Consider the following 27,969-nt stretch of genomic DNA (forward strand, 5'->3'; position numbering starts at 1 on the left):
ACTACATGGACGGCGACACTGTTTGGATCCCACACGCAAGCGAACCGAGCAAAATCCGCGGCGTCCGTTCGGAACCATGAAGAGTCCTCGGCGCGAGCTGTGATCGTGGGTGAACAGGAACAGAGGAAGCGCGCGGCTCGTCCGCCCTGACCCCATTGTGCGCTGGAGGCGCCGCTGTGAGTTCCTCCGAGGATAAAGACGGGTTCGGCAGCGAAGCAGCGGACAAGAAGTTCGTGCAAGATGCAGAGTCTCTCCGCTACTGGTGAGTGAGAACGGTCGCTCCATCTCCGTCCGTTGCTTCTTTCTCCGCGCCGCTTTCCAAGTTCTTCCCGAACAGCTGCAGCTGTTGTTGCGCACCGGATTTTTAATTCCCAAATACTTTCGTCAGCTGTCAGCGGGACAGCAGCTGCTGCGGCCCGGAGCTGACACGGCAAGAAAGCGGTGCCGAACCCGAGACGAGGCGGAGGTGTGACCCCAGACTGTGTGTGTGTGTGTGTGTGTGTGTGTGTGTGTGTGTGTGTGTGTGTGTGTGTGTGTGTGTGTCTCTGTCCTGTGTTTGTGTGTGTGTGTGTGTGTGTGTGTGTCTGTCCTGTGTGTATGTGTGTGTGTGTGTGTCTGTCTGTCCTGTGTGTGTGTGTGTGTGTGTGTGTCTCTCTGTCCTGTGTGTGTGTGTGTGTGTGTGTGTGTGTGTGTGTGTGTGTCTGTCCTGTGTGTATGTGTGTGTGTGTGTGTCTGTCTGTCCTGTGTGTGTGTGTGTGTGTGTGTGTCTGTCTGTCTGTCCTGTGTGTATGTGTGTGTGTGTGTGTGTCTGTCCTGTGTGTGTGTGTGTGTGTGTGTGTGTCTGTCTGTCTGTCCTGTGTGTGTGTGTGTGTGTCTGTCTGTCCTGTGTGTGTGTGCGTGTGCGTGTGTTTGTGTGTGTGTGTGTGTGTGTCTGTCTGTCTGTCTGTCTGTCCTGTGTGTATGTGTGTGTGTGTGTCTGTCCTGTGTGTGTGTGTGTGTCTGTCTGTCTGTCTGTGTGTGTGTGTGTGTGTGTGTGTGTGTGTGTGTGTGTGTGTGTCTGTCTGTCTGTCTGTCCTGTGTGTGTGTGTGTGTGTGTGTGTGTGTGTGTGTGTGTGTGTGTGTGTGTGTGTGTGTGTGTGTGTGTGTGTGTGTGTTGACAGTCTGTCCATCTGGGTGAGAGGCCGACAGGAGGTGTGTGTGGGATGCGTGTGTGGTTTCCTGCGTCGTCCTTCTGATGTCCAGTCACAGACAGGACAGGATGAGCAGAGATCATGAGCGGTGGTGACTCCACTGCTCATCTGTGCAACAAAAAGTATGAAAATCAGTTTCTCTCCAACTCCTGTTCTTCTCTGGTTCCACCCTTTGTTTTTGTGGCTGACAGATCTTTTTTGCGCTGATTTTGTGAGAGTCCAACTCTGCAGCTCAGACTCCTGACTGTGGTTCTGGTGTTGTGCAGACGGGGGGTTGGTTCTGGTGCCGTGGTTCTGGTGTCGTGCAGCGGGGGGGTTCTGATGGGCCGGTATCAGGCTGAGCGTGCTGTTTGCTGTGGAACCCGGGGGAGGAATCGATCCTTCTGGATGAATGTGTGTTTTCCGCCTGTGCGTCGTTTTCTCTCCCACGCGTTCTCGCTCCGAGGCCTTGGTTTCTCTCTCTCTCTCTCTCTCTCTCTCTCTCTTCGTCCCAGATCGATGGGACCTCCCCACCTCCTCCCCAGACCTCCCCACGCTGGGAACCCAGCAGCCTCCAGCGCCTGTTAATGTTTGAGGCCTCCGTGTGGAGGAGCGTGACGTTTCCGACTCCACAGGATTCAGAACGACAGCAGCTCGGTCCCGAGTTCAGCTTCTTTATCATTAACAAAGGCCACTGGGCCGGGTCGGTGCAGAACCGAGCCAGTGTAAACACCTCCCCACACAGAGCCCAGGGGAGGACGCGGAGCACATTATCTGCCCTGCTCCTCTGCTGCTGCTGCTGCTCCTCCTCTCGTTCCTGCTCCTCCTCTCGTTCCTGCTCCTCCTCTTCGTTCCTGCTCCTCCTCTTTGTTCCTGCTCCTCCTCTTTGTTCCTGCTCGTCCTCGTTCCTGCTCCTCTTTGTTCCTGCCCTGTCCTCGTTCCTGCTCCTCCTCGTTCCTGCTCCTACTTGTTGGGCAGAATGCGCATAGTGGAGATGCCACCAGGTGGTTCTGATGGTGTTCTGAAGGTCCGAGGGTTAAATGCTCAGACTGTGTGTCTTGTGACAAGACCTCCTCCTCCACAGACTGTCCTCGTCCTCAGTCTCTCCTCAGACTCTCCTCCTCCACAGGCCCTTCTCCTCCACAGACTCTCCTGAGACTCTCCTCCTCCTCAGTCTCTCCTCTTCCACAGACTCTCCTCCTCCCCAGTCTCTCCTTCTCCCCAGTCTCTCCTCCTCCTCAGACTCTCCTTCTCATTCTCTCCTCCTCCCAGTCTCTCCTCCTCCTCAGACTCTCCTCCCTGGTCTCTCCTCCTCATCAGACTCTCCTCCTCCCTGGTCTCTCCTCCTCCCCAGTCTCTCCTCCTCCTCAGACTCTCCTCTTCCCTGGTCTCTCCTCCTCATTCTCTCCTCCTCCCCAGTCTCTCCTCCTCCTCAGTCTCTCCTCTTCCACAGACTCTCCTCCTCCCCAGTCTCTCCTTCTCCCCAGTCTCTCCTCCTCCTCAGTCTCTCCTCTTCCACAGACTCTCCTCCTTCCCAGTCTCTCCTTCTCCCCAGTCTCTCCTCCTCCTTAGTCTCTCTTCTTCCACAGACTCTCCTCCTTCCCAGTCTCTCCTTCTCCCCAGTCTCTCCTCCTCCTCAGTCTCTCCTCTTCCACAGACTCTCCTCCTCCCCAGTCTCTCCTTCTCCCCAGTCTCTCCTCCTCCTCAGACTCTCCTTCTCATTCTCTCCTCCTCCTCAGTCTCTCCTCTTCCACAGACTCTCCTCCTCCCCAGTCTCTCCTTCTCCCCAGTCTCTCCTCCTCCTCAGACTCTCCTTCTCATTCTCTCCTCCTCCCCAGTCTCTCCTCCTCCTCAGACTCTCCTCTTCCCTGGTCTCTCCTCCTCATTCTCTCCTCCTCCCCAGTCTCTCCTCCTCCTCAGTCTCTCCTCTTCCATAGACTCTCCTCCTCCCCAGTCTCTCCTCCTCCTCAGTCTCTCCTCCTCCTCAGTCTCTCCTCTTCCACAGACTCTCCTCCTTCCCAGTCTCTCCTTCCCCCCAGTCTCTCCTCCTCCTCAGACTCTCCTTCTCCCTGGTCTCTCCTCCTCCCCAGTCTCTCCTCCTCCTCAGACTCTCCTCTTCCCTGGTCTCTCCTCCTCATTCTCTCCTCCTCCCCAGTCTCTCCTCCTCCTCAGTCTCTCCTCTTCCACAGACTCTCCTCCTTCCCAGTCTCTCCTCCTCCTCAGTCTCTCCTCTTCCACAGACTCTCCTCCTTCCCAGTCTCTCCTTCCCCCCAGTCTCTCCTTCTCCCCAGTCTCTCCTCCTCCTCAGACTCTCCTTCTCATTCTCTCCTCCTCCCCAGTCTCTCCTCCTCCTCAGACTCTCCTCTTCCCTGGTCTCTCCTCCTCATTCTCTCCTCCTCCCCAGTCTCTCCTCCTCCTCAGTCTCTCCTCTTCCACAGACTCTCCTCCTCCCCAGTCTCTCCTCCTCCTCAGTCTCTCCTCCTCCTCAGTCTCTCCTCTTCCACAGACTCTCCTCCTCCCTAGTCTCTCCTTCTCCCCAGTCTCTCCTCCTCCTCAGACTCTCATTCTCTCCTCCTCCCTAGTCTCTCCTCCTCATCAGACCCTCCTCCTCCCTGGTCTCTCCTCCTCCTCATTCTCTCCTCCTCCCCGGTCTCTCCTCCTCCCCAGTCTCTCCTCCTCCCCAGTCTCTCCTCTTCCTCAGATTCTCCTCCTCAGACTCCTCCGTGTCTGGGCCTCGTGGTGCTTCGCTGTGACTCACTCTCGGCCTCTCAGGCTTCAGGCTCTCCCGTCGTCGCGTCACACCGATTACATAACGATGCTCGTGTTCTGTGCTCTGCGTGTGGAACCCGTTTTGCTCCACGGCCCGGTTGAGGCTCCACCATCTGACCTTCAGGTCCACAGGAGGCTGTCAACCATTAGGTGTTGGTGCATTGTGTCATGGAGGCGCAGTGGAGACTGACTCCTGCTCGACAGGTTCTTGGTATTTTCTGGTGTGATCCGTGGCCACGTCAGCGTGTGACTAATGAGCACTTTTCATTGTCTGCTGGTATTGAAGAATCCGGTCACGGCGTCCGTTGGTTTCACTTGGATACGAGTAGAATCATCCTGTGGAATTTCATTGACTACGACTCATGACTCGCAACAGGAGAAATTTGTTCAGGAATGTTGTTCAGTTCAATCATCTCTTGTTTTGGGAACTTTGACGCCCAATGATTGGACTCTGGGGACATGTTCCTCTGGGTTTACACCAGATTCATGGGGCTGATGAGCATCTGTAGGACGCCGCATAGCTGCAGCGCCGCTCGTCTTTCAGCTCCGGCTCCTCTGCCAGGGTTCCACTGAGCTATGTGGTCACGCAGGAAAGTGAACTTGAATGTGAGCAGGCTGAGTGTTGTTTGGTGGCAGAGCCCAGTGCGTCCTACACATTATTTTTATCCTGGAGGTCTCAGGGCCTGTAGGAGTCTGCCTGAGAGACACACACACACACACACACACACACACACACACACACACACACACACACACACACACACACTGATGAGGGGGATTTTCCTGGGAAAGTCATATGGAAAGAAAAAAGCCGAGGCCTAATAGTAAAAGCATGTTCCGTTCTATTTGTCTGCCTTTGTGTTTTATGAGCGGCTCCTTGCTAACACACTGAAGCCATTGTGTTTTCCTCTGATCGTCAGAGCACCAGGCTCTTGAAGCGAGGCTTCCTGCACTCGCCGGGACCTGGAGTGAACAGAACGGGATCGGAGCCGGTGGACGAGGGAACATCTCGGTGCTGGTTTCGGGACGTGAAGCCCGGCTCCACTGTCGCTTCGCTCCGTTCACACAGATCTCCTCACTCCAGCTCATTTGTTTGTTCGGGTCACATTATTCCTCTTGGTATTTGAGGTATGAACAGGAAGTGTTGTGCAAAAGCTTCAAGCTTTCAAGGACGCTGGTTGACTGAAGCCGCTGCGTAACCAAACATGGACACTGGGAGGTTTTTTCCACACTTTGTATTATTGAAGCAAAGTCCAGCTGCATTTCCACACAACGATGATCTACAGTAACAACATCTGCTTGTCTCATGTTTCCGGAAGATGATTGTTCTACCGCAGTGAAATGAAACCTGCGGTTGCCTGGAATGTGGGCGATCGATTTAATAAGCAGTGGAGTGATGTGAAGTAGGCTCAGCAGCGGCTGGACAGGATGTGCAGGCTCCTCACAGCCGTGACCTGCGTCCTGCTGGAGGCTCCTCCACCATCTTGTCCTTCGCTTCCTGTCCGTTCCGTCTGGCTCTAAACAGTAGATGCACTGTATGTATAACTTCACAGTTGTCAGTCAGCAGGATCGTCGTGGAATAGAGCAGCAAAGCCTGGAGCTCGGCTGCTACTGAGTGTACAGCGGTTACAGTGACACTAGATGGCGCTAGAGACCATGACGTTTTTCTTTAGTGTGTGAATAAACAGCAGAGATGTTCATGTAGAAGAGTCCATGACTCTGACACGAGCTCACAGGATGTTTTTTTAAATCCTCAGGATAAAACTGACCTGAGGTTACATCGCCTGAGAATGAATTAAGGTTCATTTTCTTTCTCTTTTGTCCCCCCCCCCCATTTTCTTATAATAAGCCTCCAGTAGCGTTAATAATGCTATCTGCTACAGTGGAGCGGCAGAGGCCGAGCTGCTTCAAAGGTCGCCGTGGCAACAGACGGCTGACTCCTCCTTGTTCTACTCTGACCAGCTGTTGATCATATTGACTTCAGGAAACAGGATGGCTCTGTTTCTGCTGGATCTGGACTCAGGCGGCAGTTTGCAGTGACTTGCAGTTTAGAAAGACCCCCCCACACACACACACACACACCCATCCTTTGCTAAGATGTCACCTCCCCTGATTGAAGTGCTCTCCCAGCTCCTCTGGCCACTGCACTGCACCACCCTCTCCTCTCTCAACGCAGGCCGGTCGTAACACCCTGCACCTAATGAGGAGATGAGAGCTACATCCACACAGATGGATCCTGTTGCAGAGATCCGTCCTGGATCATCTTCCCCAAACGATTATTCCAGCCTCTGAGCAGATTTGCTTTCATCAAGCTTCTACAGTGATTCACTAACAAACACTTCATTAGATTTACATCGATCCTAAACGGTCACAAAGGTAACAACACAATTTTGTGTGTGTGTGTGTGTGTGTGTGTGTGTGTGTGTGTGTGTGTGTGTGTGTGTGTGTGTGTGTGTGTGTGTGTGTGTGTGTGTGTGTGTGTGTGTGTGTGTGTGTGTGTGTGTGTGTGCGCGCATGTGTGTGTGTGTCAGCTGATTCTGTCTGCTGTATGTGCTGAAGTGTATTGGATGTTGCTAAATTGCCATCAGTCACCTGCTGGACAGAGATGACTGAGTGAATGACGAGTGACTGAGTGAATGACGAGTGACTGAGTGAATGACGAGTGAGTGTTGCTGCTGCTTAAATGTCGGTTCCAGGTCTTGGTTTGTCTTTCTTCACCTGTGTTTGATCAGTCACGTCGTCCGTCCCTGTGACTCAAACCTCCGCCCCATCACTTTATAAGGCGACGCATCCAAACCAAAGCAGAGGAGCTGCAGGAGGTGTTTGCTTCGTGCTGATGCTGAGCATCGTCCTCCTCATCCTCTCTGCCTTTGACCCTCATACCTCGCCTTTTCCTCATCGGAGCTATGTGTTTATTTTTATCTGCCTCGGCTGCACAGTAATCTCCACTGAGCCGTTCATAATCACAGGCCATCTGGGCGCCGCCGGCATCCCATGACCAACGCTGCGATGGAGCACACGCACTCACACCTTCAACGCTCACAAACCATCCGCTCTGTGCCGGCGGCCGTTCAGGATCCACCAAGGACCAACGCGGCCGCGCGGCGACGCCGACGTTCCACAAACAGAACGTCGCAGAGCCGAGCCGGACCACAAACCAAGGCCGCAGGAACGACTAGGACTAAACATGTTAAACGCCTCACGTGGACCAACATCAGACCCAATGCTGTGGCCGCTGCGTTTTCGAGCCGCTGCACTTCCTGCTCTCCTCTAGTGAGCGGCTGCGTTTGAGCGTTTGAGCCGAGCGCTGCCGGCTGAGCTCCATTGGAGCAGTTTGTGGCACATTGTGCTATTAAAAGCTGCTTGTTGTACATCGAGCGTTCCTCACGTCGTCTCCTCCTGCTTCGGCCCCAGACCTCCAGCCGCACACGTAGAACCTCCAGTGGTCGCGGCTGCAGCACGGAGCCGTCCTGTCGATGCTCGGCCTCTTTGTAATGCAGATTAGGCCTCTGCTCCAGCAGATAGGTTTAGATATTAATTATGAATTAAAAGAGTCTCCTCTGGGTGAAATATTCATGACCTCTTCTTTAAAGAGACTTTCTCTCCTTGGAGGGAGGACGGCTGTGCTCGTTGGAGTCATTTAAAAGAGCTCTTTTTAGCTGCTGAATGTTTGAGGAGTAAAGTGTCTCTCAGGGTCAGACTCTCACTGAGGAGGCTTGTGTTCAAGGGCACCAGTCTCTCTTTCTAACCATCATCTGACCTGATTTCCTCTGATTGATTCCTGTATTGGATCTCTGAGTGTAATTCCCCTCAGAGAAGCTAAATGTTGTTGACTCCAGCTGCGTTACTGTGTCCTTCCCCGACCTCCTCCTCTGCTGAGCTTTGTGTGGCTGCAGTGCGTTCACGTCTGTTGTGTTATGTGTGTGTGAATCCTGGAGTCGGTTCAACATGCTGCCGAACGCGAACCGTCGCCATGACGACGGCACACTGTCCTCCTTCCTGCTTTCATCCGCAGGGTGCGTGCGGCAGCGTCCACGCCGAGTGTGGACTTGACCTCAGAATCAAACGGGGCAGCGTCCTCCATAGCAAGAGGTGTGTGGGTGAGTCATGGAACTAGGACTGACTTTAAACCAGTACCAGGGACGACCTGGACTGGTTTTATTTGTCGTTCGTCTCTTTGACCTCCTTTCAGGCTGTCTTCCCTCGGCCGCGCTCCGTTCCGGTCGCGTTCCGTTCTGGTCGCGTTCCGTTTTGGCCGCGTCGCCCCTCGGTCGCGCTCCGTTCCGGTCGCGTTCCGTTCTGGCCGCGTCGCCCCTCGGTCGCGCTCCGTTCCGGTCGCGCTCCGTTCCGGTCGCGTTCCGTTCTGGCCGCGTCGCCCCTCGGCCGCGCTCCGTTCTGGCCGCTACAGCCTTCGCGCCCTCGTGACAGCGTGTGGAGCAGCACCTGTTCCGCTCCAGCGTGACGCATAATTCAAGCAGCTGAAGGAGGACGACCACAGGATCAGTCCCAGCCTGCTTCAGATCACTCTCTGCCGCTTTGAGCCCCCCCCCCCCTCGCACCCAGCTACCGTTCAGGGTCCGGGGATATTCCAGTGTTTCCATGGTTATCGCTGGCATCCGTCTGGTGGTTCTCCGTGTCTTTCAGGCCCATGTCCCCCCAACCATTGAGTGGGTGGAGGGGGAACAGGGAGATGGGGGGGGGCAGGTTCTGTAATTATATGTGCATATGAAGAGGCCTGCGGCAGCACGGCGTCCTCCAGGAGCTTTTGTGATCGTGTCTGTGGGGGAAGACGCCGACGTTCCCTCCAGAGACCTGCGTAACGCGGTCCCCGAAGAAAACAACAGCATGAATTATTTACACATCACACACACAAATCACTTCAGGACACGACGGAAAGGATCGATACAACAATCCACACAAGTATTGGGCAAATAGAGCCAGGGATTCAAGCACGCGCCGCCTTCCGTTTCATTTCATATTAAATGGGAACCAGGATCCGTGGGAACTCGTCTTGGTGTTTTGGATGAAGTTTATCTCTGGTTCCTGCTGGTGACACCTGAAGGTGAACTGATACTCACACACTTCCCCCATCCTTCACTCAGACCCCTCCTCCCTCTCCACCCGCCAACCTCCGTCCCCGTTTGCCCCCGCCCTCCTCCCTCCCTCCCTCCCGCCAGCCGGGCCGTCATTAGTTTCCATGGTGACAGTTGGGAGGCATTATTGCTTCTGGGCTCCTTTCAGAGTGGCAGCAACAGAGGCATTGTTAAGTCCTCTGCTGTGAATGATGCAGGGATCAGGACGGGAGCACGGTTTTTAGGGCAGCGGCAGCGTTTGTAAAGGGTGAGGGGAGGAGGAGGAGCAGCAGGAGGAGGAACGAGGCGGAGGGGGAGGCAGCGTGGAGCCGGAGCGTCGATGAGGGAGCAGGAGTAGTAGGCGACGCGTGCTGCCCAAACGTCCACGCTCTTCTGCTTGCGTGGATCCGCGCTCGACGCCAGCGTCTCCTTTCTTTTAATCTGGTTATTTGGCAGAAAACGAGAGGATAGAGAGCGAGCGCACAGGAAGCAGATGGCAGCTGCTTGGAGGGTGAGTCGCAGCGTTCTGGACGTACGATGTCTGAGAATAAACGTGTGTGTGTGTGTGTGTGTGTGTGTGTGTGTGTGTGTGTGTGTGTGTGTGTGTGTGTGTGTGTGTGTGTGTGTGTGTGTGTGTGTGTGTGTGTGTGTGTGTGTGTCTCCCTGTCTGTCTCCGTCTCTCTGTCTCCCTGTCTCTCTGTCTCTCTGTCTCCCTGTCTCTCTGTCTCTCTGTCTCTCTGTCTCCCTGTCTCTCTGTCTCCCTGTCTGTCTCCCTGTCTGCGTGTGGAGCAGGTGCTGCCGTTTCCACCTCTGTCTGCTCATGTTTGGGTGCGTGGTCTCGTCGCCGTCTGTGGCATTCGTCCTAATTGTCGCCGGCCTCTGAAATATACATGGCGCCTGATGTTTAATTGACAGACCTGAGGAGAGGCTGCTACGTTGCGCTCAGCGTGGCGGTTCCTCCTTCAGGGACGTTTGGAGCGGGTCAGTGTCTTCTTCTGCAGAGAGCTGAGCCCTGTGGCTCCTTGAAGCAGTGACGTGTGATGCAGAGAACGAGGCCACGTTCTCTACTTCACTGCTCGCGTGACGTCTGCATGATAAAACAGCTCTCAGACTATTTACCTTCCACAATTTTACAACTCCCAGTGAATGAAGGAGCTGCTGAGGCTGTAGTGAACGGAGCGCTGGCCGCTACTGGCTGGATGATGTCATCTCATGGCCGGATGACAATGACTTCACGGTGATTTGGAGCTTAGCGATCACTGGCTGCTTCTTTTTCTTGTCAGATCTTCTGTTTGCGTCAGTCTCTATTTTCATTCTCCTTGGATTTTTGGTGCACTATAATTTAGCTGACTGGGGAGTTGTCTGCAGGAGCAGGGAGTCTGAGTGTTTCCATGACAACCGGCAGCAGCTGTGTGAGCGGGCTAAGTGTGTGACAGGCACTGTGGCGTCGCCGGGAGGCCGAGGACTCGGTCTAATCAACGACCTATTGACCCGGATCGAAGGGTGGGTCTGAGCATTTACTGGGCCCAGTGCAGCCGGAGGCTCTGACTGGTCGAAGCATTAGCGCAGAACCGGTTTCTCATAATTAGATAATCATGCACATTTACTTGTCTAATTAAAGTAGTGGAGGCCAACGGACTGTGAGCAGCCGATCCAGCACCGTGCAGTGGAAAAAGAGTCACTTTCCTTCTTCCCTGCTCACGGACAGGTTTACGTCTGGAGCCCACAGTGTCCACAACTGTTTAATGAATGGGATGTGATGTGAGGGAGACGGAGACTCTGACCTGATGGACACACACACACACACACACACACACACACACACACACACACACACACACACACACACACACACACACACACTGTAGATACCAGGTTCAACAGTCATCATGATTCGTTCACTCTGTCATCCTAGAATTAAAGCCTCTACTTCCTCCTGGGGTCGTCCTCCTCTACGAGCTGCTGATGCCATTTCCTGCACCGGCATAATTATAGAAATAAACAACTAAAGACTGTGAAGTGATTCGATAATAACAGTTGAGAGCCAAAGTGCAGCTCACATCCTGTCTGACTTTGCTCTATTGAACCTTCGTTACATCCTCCACGGCGTCGTGTTGCGTGTTTCTGATGGTCACACGCTGAGGCGCATGGACTCTGCTTCCATTCGGTCTGTGCAGTCAGTCAGAACATGTTAGGAGCCCCCGCGTCTCCACCCAAGCTTCAGAATGGAAGGATCACACGCAAGCCATGCTCACGTGCAGCGTCATGTGTGATGAGTGTGTGTTTGCAGCGTGTGTGTCCCTGTAGGGATGAGAACCCTTTCCTGCCATATTCACAGCAGGGGGGAACCTTAATGTGGCCCCATAAAATGGGAAGGCAGTACCTGCAGACATGAGCTGTGGCGACTGGGAACTTCCATAAATGGTAAATGTCAGGACTGAGCTCTTCTCAAAGCTCGACTAACATCGCTCTGCAGGAAACGCGTGAGAGGACGTGACTGTGGCAACGCTGCAGGTGAGCGGAGCTCCGGCTCTCGGGCCACGACGAAGCCGCCACCGCCTGTCTGTTAGCAGCAGCCGAGGGGCAGCGATGAACCCATCACATGAGCAAAGGTGATTCAACAAACCAATCAATGAGGTCTCCTCTCCTCTCTGCGTTCAAAGCAGAAGCCAGAACCCAACAACTCAGAGCTTCTGCACAGACTCAGCGTCTGCGTGTGTCCGGTGACGAGGCTTCAGGCTCCATTAGGCAGGAAATGGGAGCCTTTATGAGTCTGTGTTCACCTGGCTTCTATAACGGACGGCTGCTTGTACAGCGTGGACGTGCCCATCCTGCGCCTCATGTCTGAGAAGCTCCACCCACCGGGCTCCGCGAACGGGTCGCCCGCTCATGACGTGCTGAGTCCCAGTCGCCTTTGTGTGTGTGTGTGTGTGTGTGTGTGTGTGTGTGTGTGTGTGTGTGTGTGTGTGTGTGTGTGTGTGTGTGTGTGTGTGTGTGTGTTGGTGGAGTCCAGCCCGTTCCACACCCACCCCCCAGACGGAGCCGGACCGGGCCGCTTTGCCTGTCAACAGTCGGACGGACACTCCCTCCGCACGCTGACCTCCGTCCTCGGGGCACAGATGCAGGCAGCGTCCAGCTCCCCCAGCGTGTGGCAGGAAGGCGTCCACATCCATCGGCGGCTCATGGTCACACGTGATCGCCTCCACCAGCAAATGTGGGATCTGGAGCCAGACGTCCTGAAGCTCCAGTGAACATGCTGTGCGGCAGCGCTTCCTCTCCTCCTTCAGGAGGCTAAGAGTCTGTAGGACCCGTTTTGGTCTCTGCTTCTAATTGTGTAAACTCATTATTCATCTGCTCATCCATCAGTATATGGTAAAATAATCCACATATTGAGGCGAGGGACATGAAGCCTTGAGTTGGGATTAAAGGGCGAGACCTTCAGCACGCTGAGGCCTCGCAGCGCAGCAAAGATTGGAATTAGTTCTGAAAATGCTATTTGAGGCTTTGGATGCTGGTGAGTCATGGAGCACATCAGTGTTTGTTGAGGCCTCGCAGCTCAGTGGGAGTGGAAAGAGCCGCCGTCATTTTCCAGGACCAGCGTTTGAACGCGGCCGGGTTCGTTGGGCAGTGAAGCACCGGGAAGCGCTCGTCCCCGGTCCCGGAGCTGGATCACACCCACCTTCAGCCCACCTGCCTGGTGCTAATGATGAAACTTCAAGGCGTTTGTCTCTGGTCATCGTTGTGCTAATAATAAGCTGAGAGACGACGCCGGTTCAACGGCCTTGAGTCACAGTGTGGGGAAGAGGTCAGCGCGTTACTCATGCTCAGCCGTTCTGCTGCTGCAGCGTCTCCACATGCAGCGTTGATGAGGCCTCTGTGCTCCATGGTCCACTGTGACCTAGCTCCTCTATTAGCTCCTCTATTAGCTCCTCCATTAGCTCCTCTATTAGCTCCTCTATTAGCTCCTCTATTAGCTCCTCTATTAGCTCCTCTATTAGCTCCTCTATTAGCGCTGTGAAGCAGCAGCGTTGATGAGGCCTATGTGCTCCATGGTTCACTGTGACCCAGCTCCTCCATTAGCTCCTCCATTAGCTCCTCTATTAGTTCCTCCTTTAGCTCCTCCATTAGCTCCTCTATTAGCTCCTCTATTAGCTCCTCTATTAGCTCCTCCATTAGCTCCTCTATTAGCTCCTCTATTAGCTCCTCTATTAGCTCCTCCATTAGCTCCTCTATTAGCTCCTCTATTAGCTCCTCTATTAGCTCCTCTATTAGCGCTGTGAAGCAGCAGCGTTGATGAGGCCTATGTGCTCCATGGTTCACTGTGACCCAGCTCCTCCATTAGCTCCTCCATTAGCTCCTCTATTAGTTCCTCCTTTAGCTCCTCCTTTAGCTCCTCCTTTAGCTCCTCTATTAGCTCCTCCATTAGCTCCTCTATTAGCTCCTCCTTTAGCTCCTCTATTATCTCCTCCATTAGCTCCTCTATTAGCTCCTCCTTTAGCTCCTCCTTTAGTTCCTCCATTAGCTCCTCCTTTAGCTCCTCCTTTAGTTCCTCCTTTAGCTCCTCCTTTAGTTCCTCTATTAGCTCCTCCATTAGCTCCTCTATTAGCTCCTCCATTAGCTCCTCTATTAGTTCCTCCTTTAGCTCCTCCTTTAGCTCCTCCATTAGCTCCTCCATTAGCTCCTCCTTTAGCTCCTCCTTTAGTTCCTCTATTAGCTCCTCCATTAGCTCCTCTATAAGCTCCTCCTTTAGTTCCTCCTTTAGCTCCTCCTTTAGTTCCTCTATTAGCTCCTCCATTAGCTCCTCCATTAGCTCCTCTATTAGCTCCTCCATTAGCTCCTCTATTAGCGCTGTGAAGCAGCAGCGTTGATGAGGCCTCTGTGCTCCATGGTTCACTGTGATACAGCTCCTCTATTAGCTCCTCTATTAGCGCCGTAGGTTCTCTGGAGCAGCTTGCTTTGGTTTGTGGCTCTAACTTTTAATGTTCACCACATCTTGAATGTTTCAGGGTGTCATAAGAGGAAATAAAAGCTGATGGGAGCGTGTTTGTGCTGAATATGACTCCTCCCCGTTCCTGCTTCCTTCTGTCCTCATGCGCTTCGGTCCTTCTTGCGCCTGTGACTGTCTTCAGGCCTCCACACCCATCTGCTGCCTCCCTCTCAGCTCCTCCTGAACTCCCACGCTCCCATTCAGCCGGAGCTGGTGAAATCTGCCCGATTAGTGTGGGAGACGTGTCCGTGAGCCTGCTGTGCCCACTGACCTATTTTAGGGGGAGAGGACGCGCGTAACGCCCCCCCCCGTTTGCTCCTGGACCCTGTCAGTGAAACCTGAAGCTCCAGCGATCATTATCCACACATCATCAAAGGCTCCTCACTGACAGGAGTAACAATGGCCGTTGCACCATGAGAATAGATTAGTATACAGGAGGTTTGTAATCTGGGTCCAGATGCTACTGTACATGATTGGAGAGCTGATCCTGTGTGTGAGTCTGTGGTGAAGTGGGACTCAGAGCCTCATTAGTCTGTGAGAAAAATCTGCTGATTGTGGGAGTTTGGGGATTTGCCTGGAGCAGCTGCTGCTCCGCCGACACCACTATTTCCTCTTTCAGCTGCGTTTCCTATCTCCATGCGTGTGAGCCCGACCCTCTTAAAGCAACGCTGCACCGGACGGGCCTTGCTTCGGACTCGGGTCGGGTCGAGACGGTTCTGTTCAGCTGATCAGCTCTGCTGCGCTCAGCGTTTAGCGTGTTTCTGATTCAGGTCTTTTTCTGCAGTTTCTAGAAAGTAGGTCAAGGTCGGAGCCGCTCCACCTCCTGCTGCACAGGGAGAGAGGAGGAAACGCCATAAGAACGACGGCCTTCGTCTCCAGAAGCTCTGCCTCCTTTTAGGCGCTTGCTTTGGTGTAAACAGGATAAAGTCTCGGTTGACGGAGCGCTGTTGGGTGAGACGCTGCTGCTCAGTCATGCTCAGTCATTCCAGGAAACAGACTGCAGATCGATGTGGTTCTGGCTGCTGAGACCGGGCCGAGCAGAGACTCGCCGCTCGCTGCAATAATGAAGCTCATAAAAACGTCTTTTGAATTCAGCCCGTGTGTCGGGAGCGCGTGTCACTCGGCCTCAGCGGGGGTCGGGGTGGGGAGGACACCTGATTGAAAGGCTGCCTGACTGGGGCGACGCGGAGTCTGAGTGATCCGTCTCCCAGACAGCAGCGTGCGAGACCGCGCTCAGAGGCTGATGGGTAATAAATTACTCTGAGGGGGTCGAGGCTGACTGACAGCCAACGAGGCAGTGTGTGTGTGTGTGTGTGTGTGTGTGTGTGTGTGTGTGTGTGCGTGTGTGTGTGTGTGTGTGTGTGTGTGTGTGTGTGTGTGTGTGTGTGTGTGTGTGTGTCTGTGTGTGTGTGTGTGTGTGTGTGTGTGCGCAGCTTCAGATCTGCTCCACCTGTGTTGGAGGATTTGCAGAGTGACACAGACCTGCTAAGCGATGCCAGCTCACACACACACACACACACACACACACACACACACACACACACACACACACACACACACACACACAGTGTCACTGTCGTCTGGGAGTGACTTTCAACCAAACCATGAATGAACACGCAGCCTAATTAAAGGGATACTGTGACTAATCGTGGCTCAAATGGTTTGTGTGTAGTTTCCAGTCGGGTGCGGTGGAGTTAATGTCCTCATGAGTAATAAGTGGAAGTGAGTGCAGATGAGAGCTCTCCTGTGTTTTCACTAAAGCCCTCTAACAGAGCTCATTACTCGGGTACCTGTGCGTGTGCGCGTGTGTGTGTGTGTGCGTGTGCGTGTGTGTGTGTGTGTGTGTGTGTGGTGTGATGGGCTCTGAGCTGCTGGGGACCTGCAGGGATCACGCACAGTCGCGTCGCGGCCCGCGGCCCCAGGGCGGGTCCGGCGCCGGATCCGGTTGAGCAGGTGAGCGGCAGGTGGAGCCTCGCTCGCCCGCCTGTGTTTGGGTGTAATGCAGAGCTAAGGGTTTTCCAGTGTGTGTGTGTGTGTGTTTACGTTTGCCACAGAGACTAGTTTCAGTTGCGTTTGCCCGCTGGAGGAGCAGGGAGTTTTTTGGAGACGAGGTTCGTGTTCCGTTTATTAACCGCCTCCTTTCAGTTCTTCCTCTACTGAAACACTTTATTAACTAATTATCATTTCACACTAGGGTTAAAAAGCTGTTTCCGTCTGACTCCCGTGTCGTCTGATACGAGGACCTGGTTTCGTGCTCGTAACCATGACGACACCGTTTGCACAGGCGCTTGTATTTTCCCATCATTCTCTGGGCTGCGTCTGCACCTGATCGTACGCTTTCCTCTGACTCGTTGGTGCCTGTGCCTCCCTGCTGGGACCCCCTGCTGTGATGACCCCCCCCCAGCGCCTGCAGCAGAGCAGCAGAACACCAAATTACATGTGCTGCTGCTCTTTTTGGGGCTCGGTGCAATTTTAGGATATATTACCTCAGACAATGAGGTAAGCTGAAGTGACTGTATTAAATCCATGAGCCTGCAGGGACCGTGACGTATGGCAGCCGTTGGCATAGTTATTATGGTCTGCTGAGGGAGCGCGTGTGGACAGACACACCAGCGCAGGCCTGGTGTCTGACGTCCTGGAACACACTGGGCTCAAGGTCGCTCTCCTCCAGTAGCAGACTGTGGCGCTGGGGTCGTTCCACTGTGCATTTAGATGCAGCTCATAACACTGATCAATACCTGTCCTCGTCTTTCAGATCTTCCGGCCTCGTCTCTGCAGTACCAGTGCCGGTCCGTTGACTACCTGTGTTCTCCACGGCTGCTGAAGAAAGGTCCACCTGTCAGACAATGTCAGGAGAAACCCGCCATCAAGCCCCGGCCCTGCTCCGCCAGCCGCCCGCCCGCCGCACACAAGCCTCAAGGTAAAAGCGCCTACTGCTGCCGGCGCCGAGGTCCGAGAGCGAGGTCCGAGAGCGAGGTCCGAGAGCGAGGTTCGAGGTCCGAGAGCGAGGTCCGAGAGCGAGGTCCGAGAGCGAGGTCCGAGAGCGAGGTCCGAGAGCGAGGTTCGAGGTCCGAGAGCGAGGTCCGAGAGCGAGGTCCGAGAGCGAGGTCCGAGAGCGAGGTCCGAGACCGAGGTCCGAGACCGAGGGTCAAGGTCCGAGTCCGAGAGCTAGGTCCGAGAGCGAAGGTCGAGGTCCGAGAGCGAGGGTCGAGGTCCGAGAGCGAGGTCCGAGAGCAAGGGTCGAGGTCCGAGAGCGAGGTCCGAGACCAAGGGTCAAGGTCCGAGTCCGAGAGCTAGGTCCGAGAGCAAGGGTCGAGGTCCGAGAGCAAGGGTCGAGGTCCGAGAGCGAGGGTCGAGGTCCGAGAGCGAGGTCCGAGAGCGAGGGTCGAGGTCCGAGAGCGAGGTCGAGGTCCGAGAGCGAGGTCCGAGAGCTAGGTCCGAGAGCGAAGGTCCGAGAGCGAGGGTCGAGGTCCGAGAGCGAGGTCCGAGAGCGAGGGTCGAGGTCCGAGAGCGAGGGTCGAGGTCCGAGAGCGAGGTCCGAGAGCTAGGTCCGAGAGCGAAGGTCCGAGAGCGAGGGTCGAGGTCCGAGAGCGAGGGTCGAGGTCCGAGAGCAAGGGTCGAGGTCCGAGCGAGGTCGAGGTCCGAGAGCGAGGTCCGAGAGCGAGGGTCGAGGTCCGAGAGCGAGGTCCGAGAGCGAGGTCCGAGAGCGAGGTCCGAGACCGAGGGTCAAGGTCCGAGTCCGAGAGCTAGGTCCGAGAGCGAGGTTCGAGGTCCGAGAGCGAGGTCCGAGAGCGAGGTCCGAGACCGAGGGTCAAGGTCCGAGTCCGAGAGCTAGGTCCGAGAGCGAAGGTCTGAGAGCGAGGGTCGAGGTCCGAGAGCGAGGTCCGAGAGCGAGGTCCGGTTCGCCTGCTCCTCGGTAGCGGCTGTGTGGGTCACAGCCGACACAAACGGGCCTCATGCTCCCAACGGACGGAGTCTGGGCAGTGAAAGAGTCCTAAATATGAATAAGAACTAAATATAAAATATATTTATGTTGTGTTGGGTTACTGACAGAAACACTGGGACACGTCCCGTCAGACGCGACCCAGTATCTGAAAAGCGTTAGAGGATTTATGTCTCAGACGACTTCTCGTAAGGAAAAACCCCAGCAATGAAACTAAACCGTATTCATTTGTTGTTGTTTTAAGACGTGTGTCCACTGTTGCTTTATCATGCGCGCACACGCTCACACACACACACACACACACACACACACACACACACACACACACACACACAGGAAGTCCTGTCACTACTAACTGTTATTTCCTGGTTTCTGACATCCAGCCTTCTGAAAATGAAGCGCATGCAAATGCAGCGAGCACTGACAGGCTGATTGTGTGAAGGCGTGTGTTACAGGCGCTTCTGTCGTCTGTCGCTGCTTTTTTATCTATGTGGAAACCAGCGGCTTACGCACACACTTCTCAGCATCCTGTTCAGAAATGCGGAAGTGAAGCCGAGCGCTGGAGCTCAGACGGGCTGTGGATGCGGCGCGCGGCTGTTGGAGCCGTTGCTTCTTTCGGACGCTCGGACATGGAGCTTTTCTCCCTTGGATTTTTACCCGTCCCCTGATCGGGTGCTCACGCGTGTGCCTGCTCTCTCTCTCGCTCTCTCTCTCCCTCTCTCGCTCTCTCTCTGTCGCATCGCAGTGCCTCCTAAACCCGTGCACCTGCTCGCGCTCGGCCAGGACCAGCAGCCCAGGAGGATCCCCCCCGCGCCCTCCAGGCCTCTGCCGGCGCCGCCCCCCCCTCCCAGGCCCAGGCCCGGCCTCGCTGCACCGCTGCAGAGAGAGGCCCAGAAGGTGGGGCTGCTCATCGAGCGCTTCGAGAACTCCGGGTGAGGCTTCGGTCGCGCTGTCGGCTGCTTCAGACGCGTGTCCTGTGTGTGACCCCCATGTCTTTTATTTTGTAGGGTCCCATCCTGTGTGTGACCCCCATGTCTTTTATTTTGTAGGGTCCCATCCTGTGTGTGACCCCCATGTCTTTTATTTTAGAGTCCCATTCTGTCTGTGACCCCCGTGTCTTTTATTTTGTAGGGTCCCATCCTGTGTGTGACCCCCGTGTCTTTTATTTTGTAGGGTCCCCATCCTGTGTGTGACCCCCGTGTCTTTTATTTTGTAAAGTCCCATTCTGTCTGTGACCCCTGTGTCTTTTATTTTGTAGGGTCCCCACCCTGGGGGTGCTCCCGCGCTCCCAGCTGCACCTGTGTGTGACCCCCGTGTCTTTTATTTTGTAGGGTCCCATCCTGTGTGTGACCCCCGTGTCTTTTATTTTGTAGGGTCCCCATCCTGTGTGTGACCCCCATGTCTTTTATTTTGTAGGGTCCCATCCTGTGTGTGACCCCCATGTCTTTTATTTTGTAGGGTCCCATCCTGTGTGTGACCCCCGTGTCTTTTATTTTGTAGGGTCCCCATCCTGTGTGTGACCCCCGTGTCTTTTATTTTGTAGAGTCCCATTCTGTCTGTGACCCCCGTGTCTTTTATTTTGTAGGGTCCCCATCCTGGGGGTGCTCCCGCGCTCCCAGCTGCACCTGTGTGTGAGGATGGACTCCGCGCTGGAGGCTGCGGGAGGACCCTCCCCCACGCAGACGGACGCGCCTGAACTCTGCTGCCTGGCGTCCGTGCACGGCGCCGGCTCCGTGGACGCCGGGCTGGACCGCTGTGCGGAGGACGACGTCGCCCGTGGGGTCGGTTGCCTTGACGACGCGGAGCGGGAGCAGAGCTCCTCCCAGGAGCTGCTGGAGAATCCGGACTCCTCGGAGCAGAACGGCAAGATTCCAAACCGGGACAGCGGCATCGACAGCCCGTCGTGCCACGCGGAGGGCGAAGGCTTCCCCAACGAGGGCGCCATCGACGAGGAGGACAACTGCGACAGCGTCACGGAGACGGAGAGCGCGTCCTGCTGCGTCACGCTGAGCAACAAGCGCGACTCCACGCAGGACGAGGACAGCGACCTGGACGAGGGCAGCGGCGGCGAGAGCGGCTCCCTGACGGACGCTCAGCCTGCGTTTGTCACAGACTCTCACAAGGTGAGAGCCTCGAGGCTGCGGCCGTGAGGGTCTGAGGCGCCGCGTCCTCCTCATTCGTCCGTCCTCATTCAGGCTCCGCGTTTCCATTTAGACGCTGCTGCAGCGCTTTCTCGGAGGACGGTTAATTGAGCACATCCTGCAGCGGCTCAGACGCCAGATGATCCTGTAGCTCGTGTCTATTATTATCTGTGCGCGTCTGATCACTAGACAGGACTTTGTCCTCACTTCTCAAACGCTGACTTGTGTTTTGTACAGAAAGAAATGAATTGGTGCCAAAAGCTTTAACACAGTGCTTCAGTGGCATCATTTCATCTACAGGCTGTTTCCTTCATGTCTAATAGCTTCAACATAAAGTCCACAGTCACTGAACGTGACTTTGTAGGTGTTGACTCACAGCAGCGGCGTTGCTCTGTACGAACCTGCAGAACGTGTCAGGGTTGAGGCTCACGGCCGCAGCGGGATCTGGTTCCGTGGAGCTTCCTGGTCCGTTCGGGCTCAGGATCAGTGTGTTCTTTACAGCTGGCGCTGGTGTCGGCTGTGATGACAGCTCGTCACAGAGGATGTGGCTTTTTCAGTCATGTCTGGTGCAAGATACAAAACGTCCATGTCGCTGCCTCTGTCACAGCTGGTGGGTTTTATGTTTAATCTGCGACAAAAGTCTGAGCTGATGTGAAAGAGTTTCTGCTTCACTGCGATTAAACTAATCACCAGCATTATTTTATGTCACCTCCACTTCCTCTTCGAAAGCTCTTCGTGCACGTTTCATGTACAGCACCACCAAAATGCAGCGGAGACGCGTGTTTATTAATGTGCAGGATGGCGTGAGCGTCGCTGACTCACAGATGTCTGTGGTTCTGACTGGGTCCGTTCAGTGGTGTCTGTCTGTTCCCACAGTGCTCAGAGGCCCAGAAGCTCCTGAACATCGCCAGGGAGCTTCTGAGCACAGAGGAGGCGTACGTGAAGAGGCTCAACCTCCTGGACCAGGTGAGACCCCCCCCCCTCGCCCCCTGACCTCCGTTACTACAGCAGGTCACCCCTTCCCCCGCTCCGTGCTCGTCTCACTGCTTCTCAGCGCTGCAGGCTTCCTTCGCGTTGGGGCCGGTGGTTGTGTTCTTCCTCTTTGTTTAGCTCATGTGGTGGAGAACATTCACAGCGAGGGTTTAGTTGCTGCTGAGGGCAGAGAACCCTCAACTCAACTTCCTGTTTTCGACACACTACTTTCACGCGACACAGGTTTCCACGGTAACAGCAGTGGCCATCCATTGTAGAGATGTTGGAATAAGAAATCATTAGGATAAATGTGTAATATGGAGACGGGGTCGCTTCAAACTTAGAGTCACGCAGCCGAAGCTGGAGAAAACGAAGGAACCTGAACATAAACAACAACGAGTTCGCTGCCAGCGTTCAGTGCTGCAACCGATCTTCTACACAAACGTCTGTTTTTTGTCACTGCAGGTGTTTTGCACTAAGCTCACAGAGGCTGGAATCCCTCAGGACGTCATCACGGGGATCTTCTCCAACATCTCCTCCATCTACTGCTTCCATGACAAGTTCCTGCTCCCTGAGCTGAAGACGCGCATCACAGGAGAATGGTGTGTGTGTGTGTGTGTGTGTGTGTGTGTGTGTGTGTGTGTGTGTGTGTGTGTGTGTGCGTGTGTGCGAGCGTGTGTGCGAGCGTGTGTGCAAGCGTGTGTGCAAGCGTGTGTGTGTGCGTGCGTGTGTGTGCGTGTGTGTGTGTGAGCGCGTGTGTGAGTGTGTGTGTGTGTGTGTGTGAGCGTGTGTGTGTGTGTGTGTGTGAGCGTGTGTGCGTGCGTGCGTGCGTGTGTGTGTGTGAGCACGTGTGCGTGTGTGTGAGCGTGTGTGTGTGTGAGCGCGTGCGCGTGTGTGTGTGCGTGTGTGCAAGCGTGTGTGTGTGCGTGCGTGCGTGCGTGTGAGCGTGTGTGCGTGTGAGCGTGTGTGTGTGTGTGCGTGTGTGTGAGCGTGTGTGCGTGCGTGCGTGCGTGCGTGTGTGCGTGCGTGTGTGCAAGCGTGTGTGTGTGCGTGCGTGCGTGCGTGTGAGCGCGTGTGTGTGAGCGCGTGTGTGTGAGCGCGTGTGCGTGTGAGCGTGTGTGCGAGCGTGTGTGTGAGCGTGTGTGCGAGCGTGTGTGCAAGCGTGTGTGTGTGTGTTGGGCCCCACAACTTTGAAGGCATTTCTGAGGGTCAAGATGTGATTTTAGGGCTGAGAATAGAATTGAGGTTTGGTTCAGATTAGAGAAAACGCCTGTTTGTGTTTGTGTGCAGGGACGCCAACCCTCGTATCGGAGACATCCTGCAGAAACTGGCCCCGTTCATGAAGATGTATGGGGAATACGTGAAGAACTTTGACCGGGCCATGGACCTGGTCAACACATGGACCCAGCGGTCGTCACAGTTCAAGAGCGTGGTGCAGAACATCCAGGTAGGAGTGCGCGGCTGCGTCGCTCTGCAGCGCTGCCCGTCCCGGTCCGGTCCGGTCCGGTCCGTTCACATGCGGCTTGTTCCGACCCACAGAAGCAGGACGTGTGCGGCAACCTGACGCTGCAGCACCACATGCTGGAGCCGGTCCAGAGGATCCCTCGCTACGAGCTGCTGCTCAAGGACTACCTGAAGAAGCTGCCGGACGAGGCCCCGGACCGACACAACGCAGAGAGTGAGCTTCAACCCGTCTCACAGCCTCACAGTCAGACTCAGAGCAGCGTCAGGAGCAGCTGCAGGTGCTCCTGACGCTGAACCGCTCCTTGTTCAGAGCACGACATCATCACATTTTTCTAAACTGGCTGCAGATCAGCTGCAGGTGGGATTAGGTTCCACAAGCTGCCGTTCTGTGTGAGGACAGCTCATTTCTACACAGTCACGGCCGGCCAGACGTCCTCCTCCCTGGTTTTACGCCCTGAGGCCGTTTATCACTCATTTCCTGCGGCCGCGTCGGGTCTGTTTATGTCGGCCATGATTAAGATGGCTGACTCAGGCTCGCTGGTCACCCTCCGTGGAATGCTTTTGCTTTGGTTACATCTTTTGCCGCCTGTTTTCTTGCAGAGGCTCTGGAGCTGATCTCCACTGCAGCCAACCACTCCAACGCAGCCATCAGGAAGATGGTGAGGCTCCTCTTCCCTCCTCCTCCTCTCGACCAGCGGCTCCAGCTGCGCGAGGGGCTGTTCCCCAGTGCGGAAGCTGCTGCTGACGCTGCGCTGTCACTCAGCGACTGCCAGTGTTTGTCTGAGGGAGTGAACAGGTTGAATTAGTGCAGACAGGAAGTTGCCGTTTCCTGCCTCGCGTTTCATAGCTTGCACTAATCTGACTCTCTGACGCGCGTCGTCCTCCTGTTTCTCTCAACCTTTAAACTGCAGACGGGTTCTAATGAGTCATTACAGACATTTGCTTCCCTGTGCACCCGTAAACTGTGTGAATCCACCCTCTGCTGCGACTCCTCCGCCTCCTTCTTTCCTCATCCTCGCTGCTCATTGTTTCCAGGAGAAGATGCACAAGCTTCTGGAGGTTTATGAGCGTCTCGGGGGTGAAGAGGACATCGTTAATCCGGCCAATGAGCTCATCAAGGAAGGACACATCAAGAAGATGTCAGCCAAAAACGGAACAGCACAAGACCGGTACCTCTACCTGGTGAGGCCTGAGAAACGCTGTTGGAGCGTCCTTAGGTTCCAGCCTGCTCCTCACCGCGTCCTTTCCCTCTCTAGTTTAACAACATGGTGCTGTACTGCATGCCCAAACTCCGCCTGATGGGCCAGAAGTTCAGCGTCCGAGAGAGGATCGACATCGCCGGCATGGAGGTGACGTCCTGCTCCTCCTCTTTGGGGGTTTTAGTTGGCACTTCTTCATTCTGCTGCTGCCAATCATTCGCTTCTTGACCTCAGGTGCAGGAGAATGTGAAGCAGAACCTCCCTCACACGTTCGCCATCATCGGCAAACAGCGCTCGCTGGAGCTGCAGGCCAGGTAGAGTCAGAGCGTTTGAGTCCAAGCAGCGTCCCTACAGGAACATACAGAAAGCATTAAAATAATCTGTTTAATTCATAGGACGGCTGAGGAGAAAGAAGACTGGATACAGGCAAGACACACGCGTGCACAAACGCACAAACGCACACAGGACAGACACAAAAACACACACACACACACACACACACAGCCTTGCGATGATATAAAAGTGGGGCCCCACCATTGACATAATGCCTCCATAGCCCCACTCTAACCATCACAAATAAAGGCGGACGTCAAAACTTTGCTCTAATCTGAACCAAAACTCAATTCTAACCTCAGCCCTAAAATCACGTCTTGACCCTCAGAAAGGCCTTTAAAGTTGTGGGGCCCAGCCAGAGGGCCCCACAAGTGAGCATAGGACCCCACTTTGGTAGAAAAAAAAGGATTCTGGGCCCCACTCCAATGTAACCGCAAGGACACACACACACACACACACTTTTCATTTCGGATGCTTCATTACAGAAAAGCATTAGGAAAGATTTTCCACTTGTGTGTTTGGGAATTAAATTGTGTAATAAAGCTGCTCGTTATTGGTCATTTAGCTCGTCGCCGCAGAGCGAAGCTGATTAAATCATTTCCACGCTGTGTCGACATGACATCGGGTCTGCGGAGGTTTGTGACTCAGGACTCAGACTTTCTCTTCTCCTCTCAGGTGATTCTGGCCACTATCGAACGGCACAAACAGAACAGCGAGACCTTCAACAAAGCCTTCAACAGCTCCTTCTCCCGGGAGGACGACCACGTCCCCGAGTCACCAGTGAGTGTCCCTGGTCCCGATCCACCGTCCAGATGTGTGTTCTGCTTCTCTGCATCTGTGACTGTGGCTGCATCACACAAACACACAAGGAGCCTCTGTCTGTCTGCCTTTCTTTCCATTCTGACAGTCACACATGTAGCGTCTGCTCCTCTCTCTCAACCCAACGTGACCTAATAGGGAAAAGCCCCAGTGTATACACAACTCTTCTGGCTCTGCTTTGACCCACTTTGGGCTGCTGAGACTTGGATCCTTGCCAAGCATAACTTGACAGGAGCCAGAGGAGCAGGTTTAGCGTGTGTGCGCTGCCACCTAGTGGTGGAGGCGTCTCACTGCAGCGGCCTACAGTAAACCTGTGTGTTCTCCTCAGGGGCCGTGGTCCAGCACATCCATGGACTCTGATAGTGAAAGAGTGAACGAAAGGGTAAGATACTATTCAAGTTACACTGTCTTCTCAAACCTTCAGCCGGTCCGTAAAAAGGTGGGGGGTATCGTGTATTTTGTTGATAGAAAGGAGAAATGGAAGACAGACAGTCAGACAAACAAAGGGAAGACAACCGTCAGACGTTCCTTCATTCTATTTGTGCTGCAGCTGAACAGGAACCTCCACGCGTGACTCCAGTGTCTGTGTTTGCTTGTTTTTGTAGAAAAGTTCCAGGAAAAAGGAAAAAGAGAAGCAGACGTGTAAAGGCTGCAACGAGAGCTTCAACTTCACCAAGCGCAAACATCACTGCAAGTCCTGCGGAGCGGTAAGAACAGATGGAGCCACAGGCAACAGGCACGAGGTGGAAAATCTGAGGTCTGACGCCGTCTCTCCTTCAGGCCATCTGCGCAAAGTGCTCAAAGACCTTGGACAACAAAACCTGCAGAGTTTGTCCCGAGTGCTTCGAGGCGACTCTGAGCCTGGAGAGCAGCGAGCAGCGGAGGAAAGCGCTGGAGGTGAGGATGAGCTGCTCACAGAAGCACCGCACGCGTCCACGGGCACAAAGACGCTGAGCTGATCCTCATTAGCTGCTAATGTGATCATGGAGCAGGCGCCCGTGCTGACTCAGCAGTCTGCTGCTTCAGGTGTCTGAACGGACTAAACCCGTCCTCACATTCGGCCCAGAGCGTCTGAGCAGCAGCTCCAGTGACGATGAGTCACCACACGGAGGCGCTGGAGGTCAGAGCAGCGCCGGAGCGGCCAAATCCCTGCGTGTCCCACATCGTTACATAATGATGCTGACAATAAAGCCTCAACAATGACGTTAAGCTGCAACGCGTTTGAGCATCTTCTTCTGTGTGTCCTCAGAGGCCGACGTCTCTGACGGCGGAGAACTGTGTGCAGTGCGGCCACCTCCACCTGCAGGAGAAAGGCCGGAGCTGGAGCAAGGTGTGGGTGGCCGTGACCAGGGCCGAGCCGCTGGTGCTGTACCTGCAGAGCAGCGGGCAGGTGAGACGCATGCGCGTGGAGGGCCCGGCCCGGCCCGGCCCGGCCCGGCCCGGGTCGGCCGTGGATTGGGGTCGGGAGGATTTGCTCGTCCCCGCTCTGACCTCAGGTGCAGCTGATCAGACAAAGCGGAGTTCCTTGAAATCCGGGCTCGGTAGCAGCAGTAAATCTGCCCAGAACCACGCACACGCTTAGAATGATGAAGCCGGTCCCAGAGCCGCCGTGTTTGGAAAGCTGCCCGCTGTCATCCATATCACGGCCGACGGCCCGGTGGGGGCCCGGCCCGTTAAAGCCTCCCTGGGATTCATCTCCAAGGCTCATATCACAATCCCAGTTCAAAAAGCACCCAGAGATTAGGATTAATGCCAGTCGGATCAGCGTGTTCTGATTATCCAGAAAGACAGGGGGGGAGGGGCGCGCTGCCGCAGAGCAGAACCACACGCCTACTGATGCCTTCTTCTCCCGCAGGACGCCAAGGGAGCGCGGGCGGTGCCGCTCCCCGGCTTCGAGGTCAGCGCGCCTCCAGCGGCGCCGGGCGACAAGGCCGAGGTCAAGCACGCGCTGCGACTCAGCCACACCCAGCAGAACCTGCTCCTCAGCGCCCCGGACGCAGAGACCCAGGCCCGGTGGCTGGAGGTGGTGTCCAGAGCGGCCCGCGGGGACACGGCCCCGGACCCGGACCCGGACGCCGGCCCCAGTGAGCAGCGGAGCAGCCAGTAGAAGCAGCAGAGGCCGGCGCCGCATTACTTGAATTGACTTTACCTTGGCACTTTGTCCAGTCCGTTCTATTCAGTCTGACCCGCCACCACACGAAGGACCGGCTCAGCCACCAACAGCTGGAGCAGATGTGGAACCGCCGATAAAAGAAGAAAAGTTCCTGTCACGTTTTGGATGATGCACATGAAGCATTAACTCTGACGTGTGTGTGTGTGTGTGTGTGTGTGTGTGTGTGTGTGTGTGTGTGTGTGTGTGTGTGTGTGTGTGTGTGTGTGTGCGTGTGTGTGTGTGTGTGTGTGTGTGTGCGCGTGAGCCCGTGTTGAATAAATGCCACCTCTCGTTCTGGGACTGTGCGGCCGAGGGCCTGGTTTTGTACAGTGTCTATACTATAGTGTGATGTAAGGAAGTGTAAGTTAAACTGCAGACGTGTGTTCGTGGCTGGCCACCTGACTCCCCGTCGCTCCTTGTCCTCCCGTCGCTGCGTCCAGATGAGCTCTGTGTGCAGATGCTGAATGGATCTGAATGGACACTCGCCCGCTTCTCTCCCTCCAGTGATGTGATGGAAACCAAGTACTGTAACTGTTTCAGGGCCCGGTTCTGATGGGCACCAGTAGCAAGTCGGACCCCTCGTGCATGTCGGCCCACTCATATTTATGTCCCGTGCTCTTTATACGACCCGCTGTGTTACTGTACGTGAGCAGTCAGTGTTTAAGACTGACGCTGGGAAAGCAGTCGTTCATATCATCAATAAACAAACCTTGTGGTACATCAGTATCATTCAGTCCCAGACGACGCCTCGTGTCCAGTTCTATTCAACCTTTCATGGTGCTGACGCCTTCGTAGTTAATGTGCACAGGTTCAGGCTGCACTCGTTTTCCACACACACACACACACACACACACACACACGCACACACACCAGAGGATCAACTGTTGTTGTGCACATTAACACTCACCATAGTAATAGTTTGTTTCACACCCTTGCTCTTCCTGTATTA

At 54.9% G+C, this 27,969-nt stretch overlaps 1 protein-coding gene across 4 annotated transcripts; it reads left to right on the plus strand.

Moving 5' to 3' along the window:
* Positions 1–27,761, plus strand: fgd (faciogenital dysplasia). Of its 4 annotated transcripts, none has more exons than XM_029155293.3 (19): positions 1–262; positions 16,753–16,917; positions 18,686–18,872; positions 19,526–20,063; positions 20,958–21,047; positions 21,519–21,655; positions 22,344–22,500; positions 22,593–22,731; positions 23,118–23,176; positions 23,553–23,699; positions 23,774–23,866; positions 23,951–24,030; positions 24,112–24,142; positions 24,725–24,829; positions 25,197–25,250; positions 25,474–25,575; positions 25,649–25,765; positions 26,118–26,258; positions 26,724–27,761. In XM_029155293.3, exons 1-19 carry the CDS (start codon positions 241–243, stop codon positions 26,973–26,975), a joined length of 2,616 nt encoding a protein of 871 aa, XP_029011126.1. In that variant the 5' UTR covers positions 1–240; the 3' UTR covers positions 26,976–27,761. The 4 variants fall into 4 exon arrangements, 3 of the variants coding, with proteins under 3 accessions (XP_029011126.1, XP_029011125.2, XP_055366419.1); XR_008695182.1 differs by lacking the exons at positions 1–262; positions 26,724–27,761 and adding exons at positions 7,692–8,038; positions 25,861–25,988 and having other exon boundaries at positions 26,118–26,256; XM_029155292.2 differs by lacking the exon at positions 1–262 and adding an exon at positions 7,720–8,038.
* Positions 27,762–27,969: the final 208 nt, after the last annotated feature.

This window comes from Betta splendens, chromosome 7 (genome assembly GCF_900634795.4).
Source record: "Betta splendens chromosome 7, fBetSpl5.4, whole genome shotgun sequence".
Lineage (NCBI taxonomy): Eukaryota > Metazoa > Chordata > Actinopteri > Anabantiformes > Osphronemidae > Betta > Betta splendens.

What these genes read in the sequence shown, in the direction of transcription:
- fgd (XM_029155292.2), top strand. Translation starts at nt 7,762, where the DNA reads ATGTTGTTGACTCCAGCTGCGTTACTGTGTCCTTCCCCGACCTCCTCC. An exon ending in ACGCAGCCATCAGGAAGATG is followed by an intron (nt 23,177 to 23,552) that starts GTGAGGCTCCTC and finishes CATTGTTTCCAG; the next exon opens with GAGAAGATGCACAAGCTTCT. An exon ending in AGAAAGAAGACTGGATACAG is followed by an intron (nt 24,143 to 24,724) that starts GCAAGACACACG and finishes TTCTCCTCTCAG; the next exon opens with GTGATTCTGGCCACTATCGA.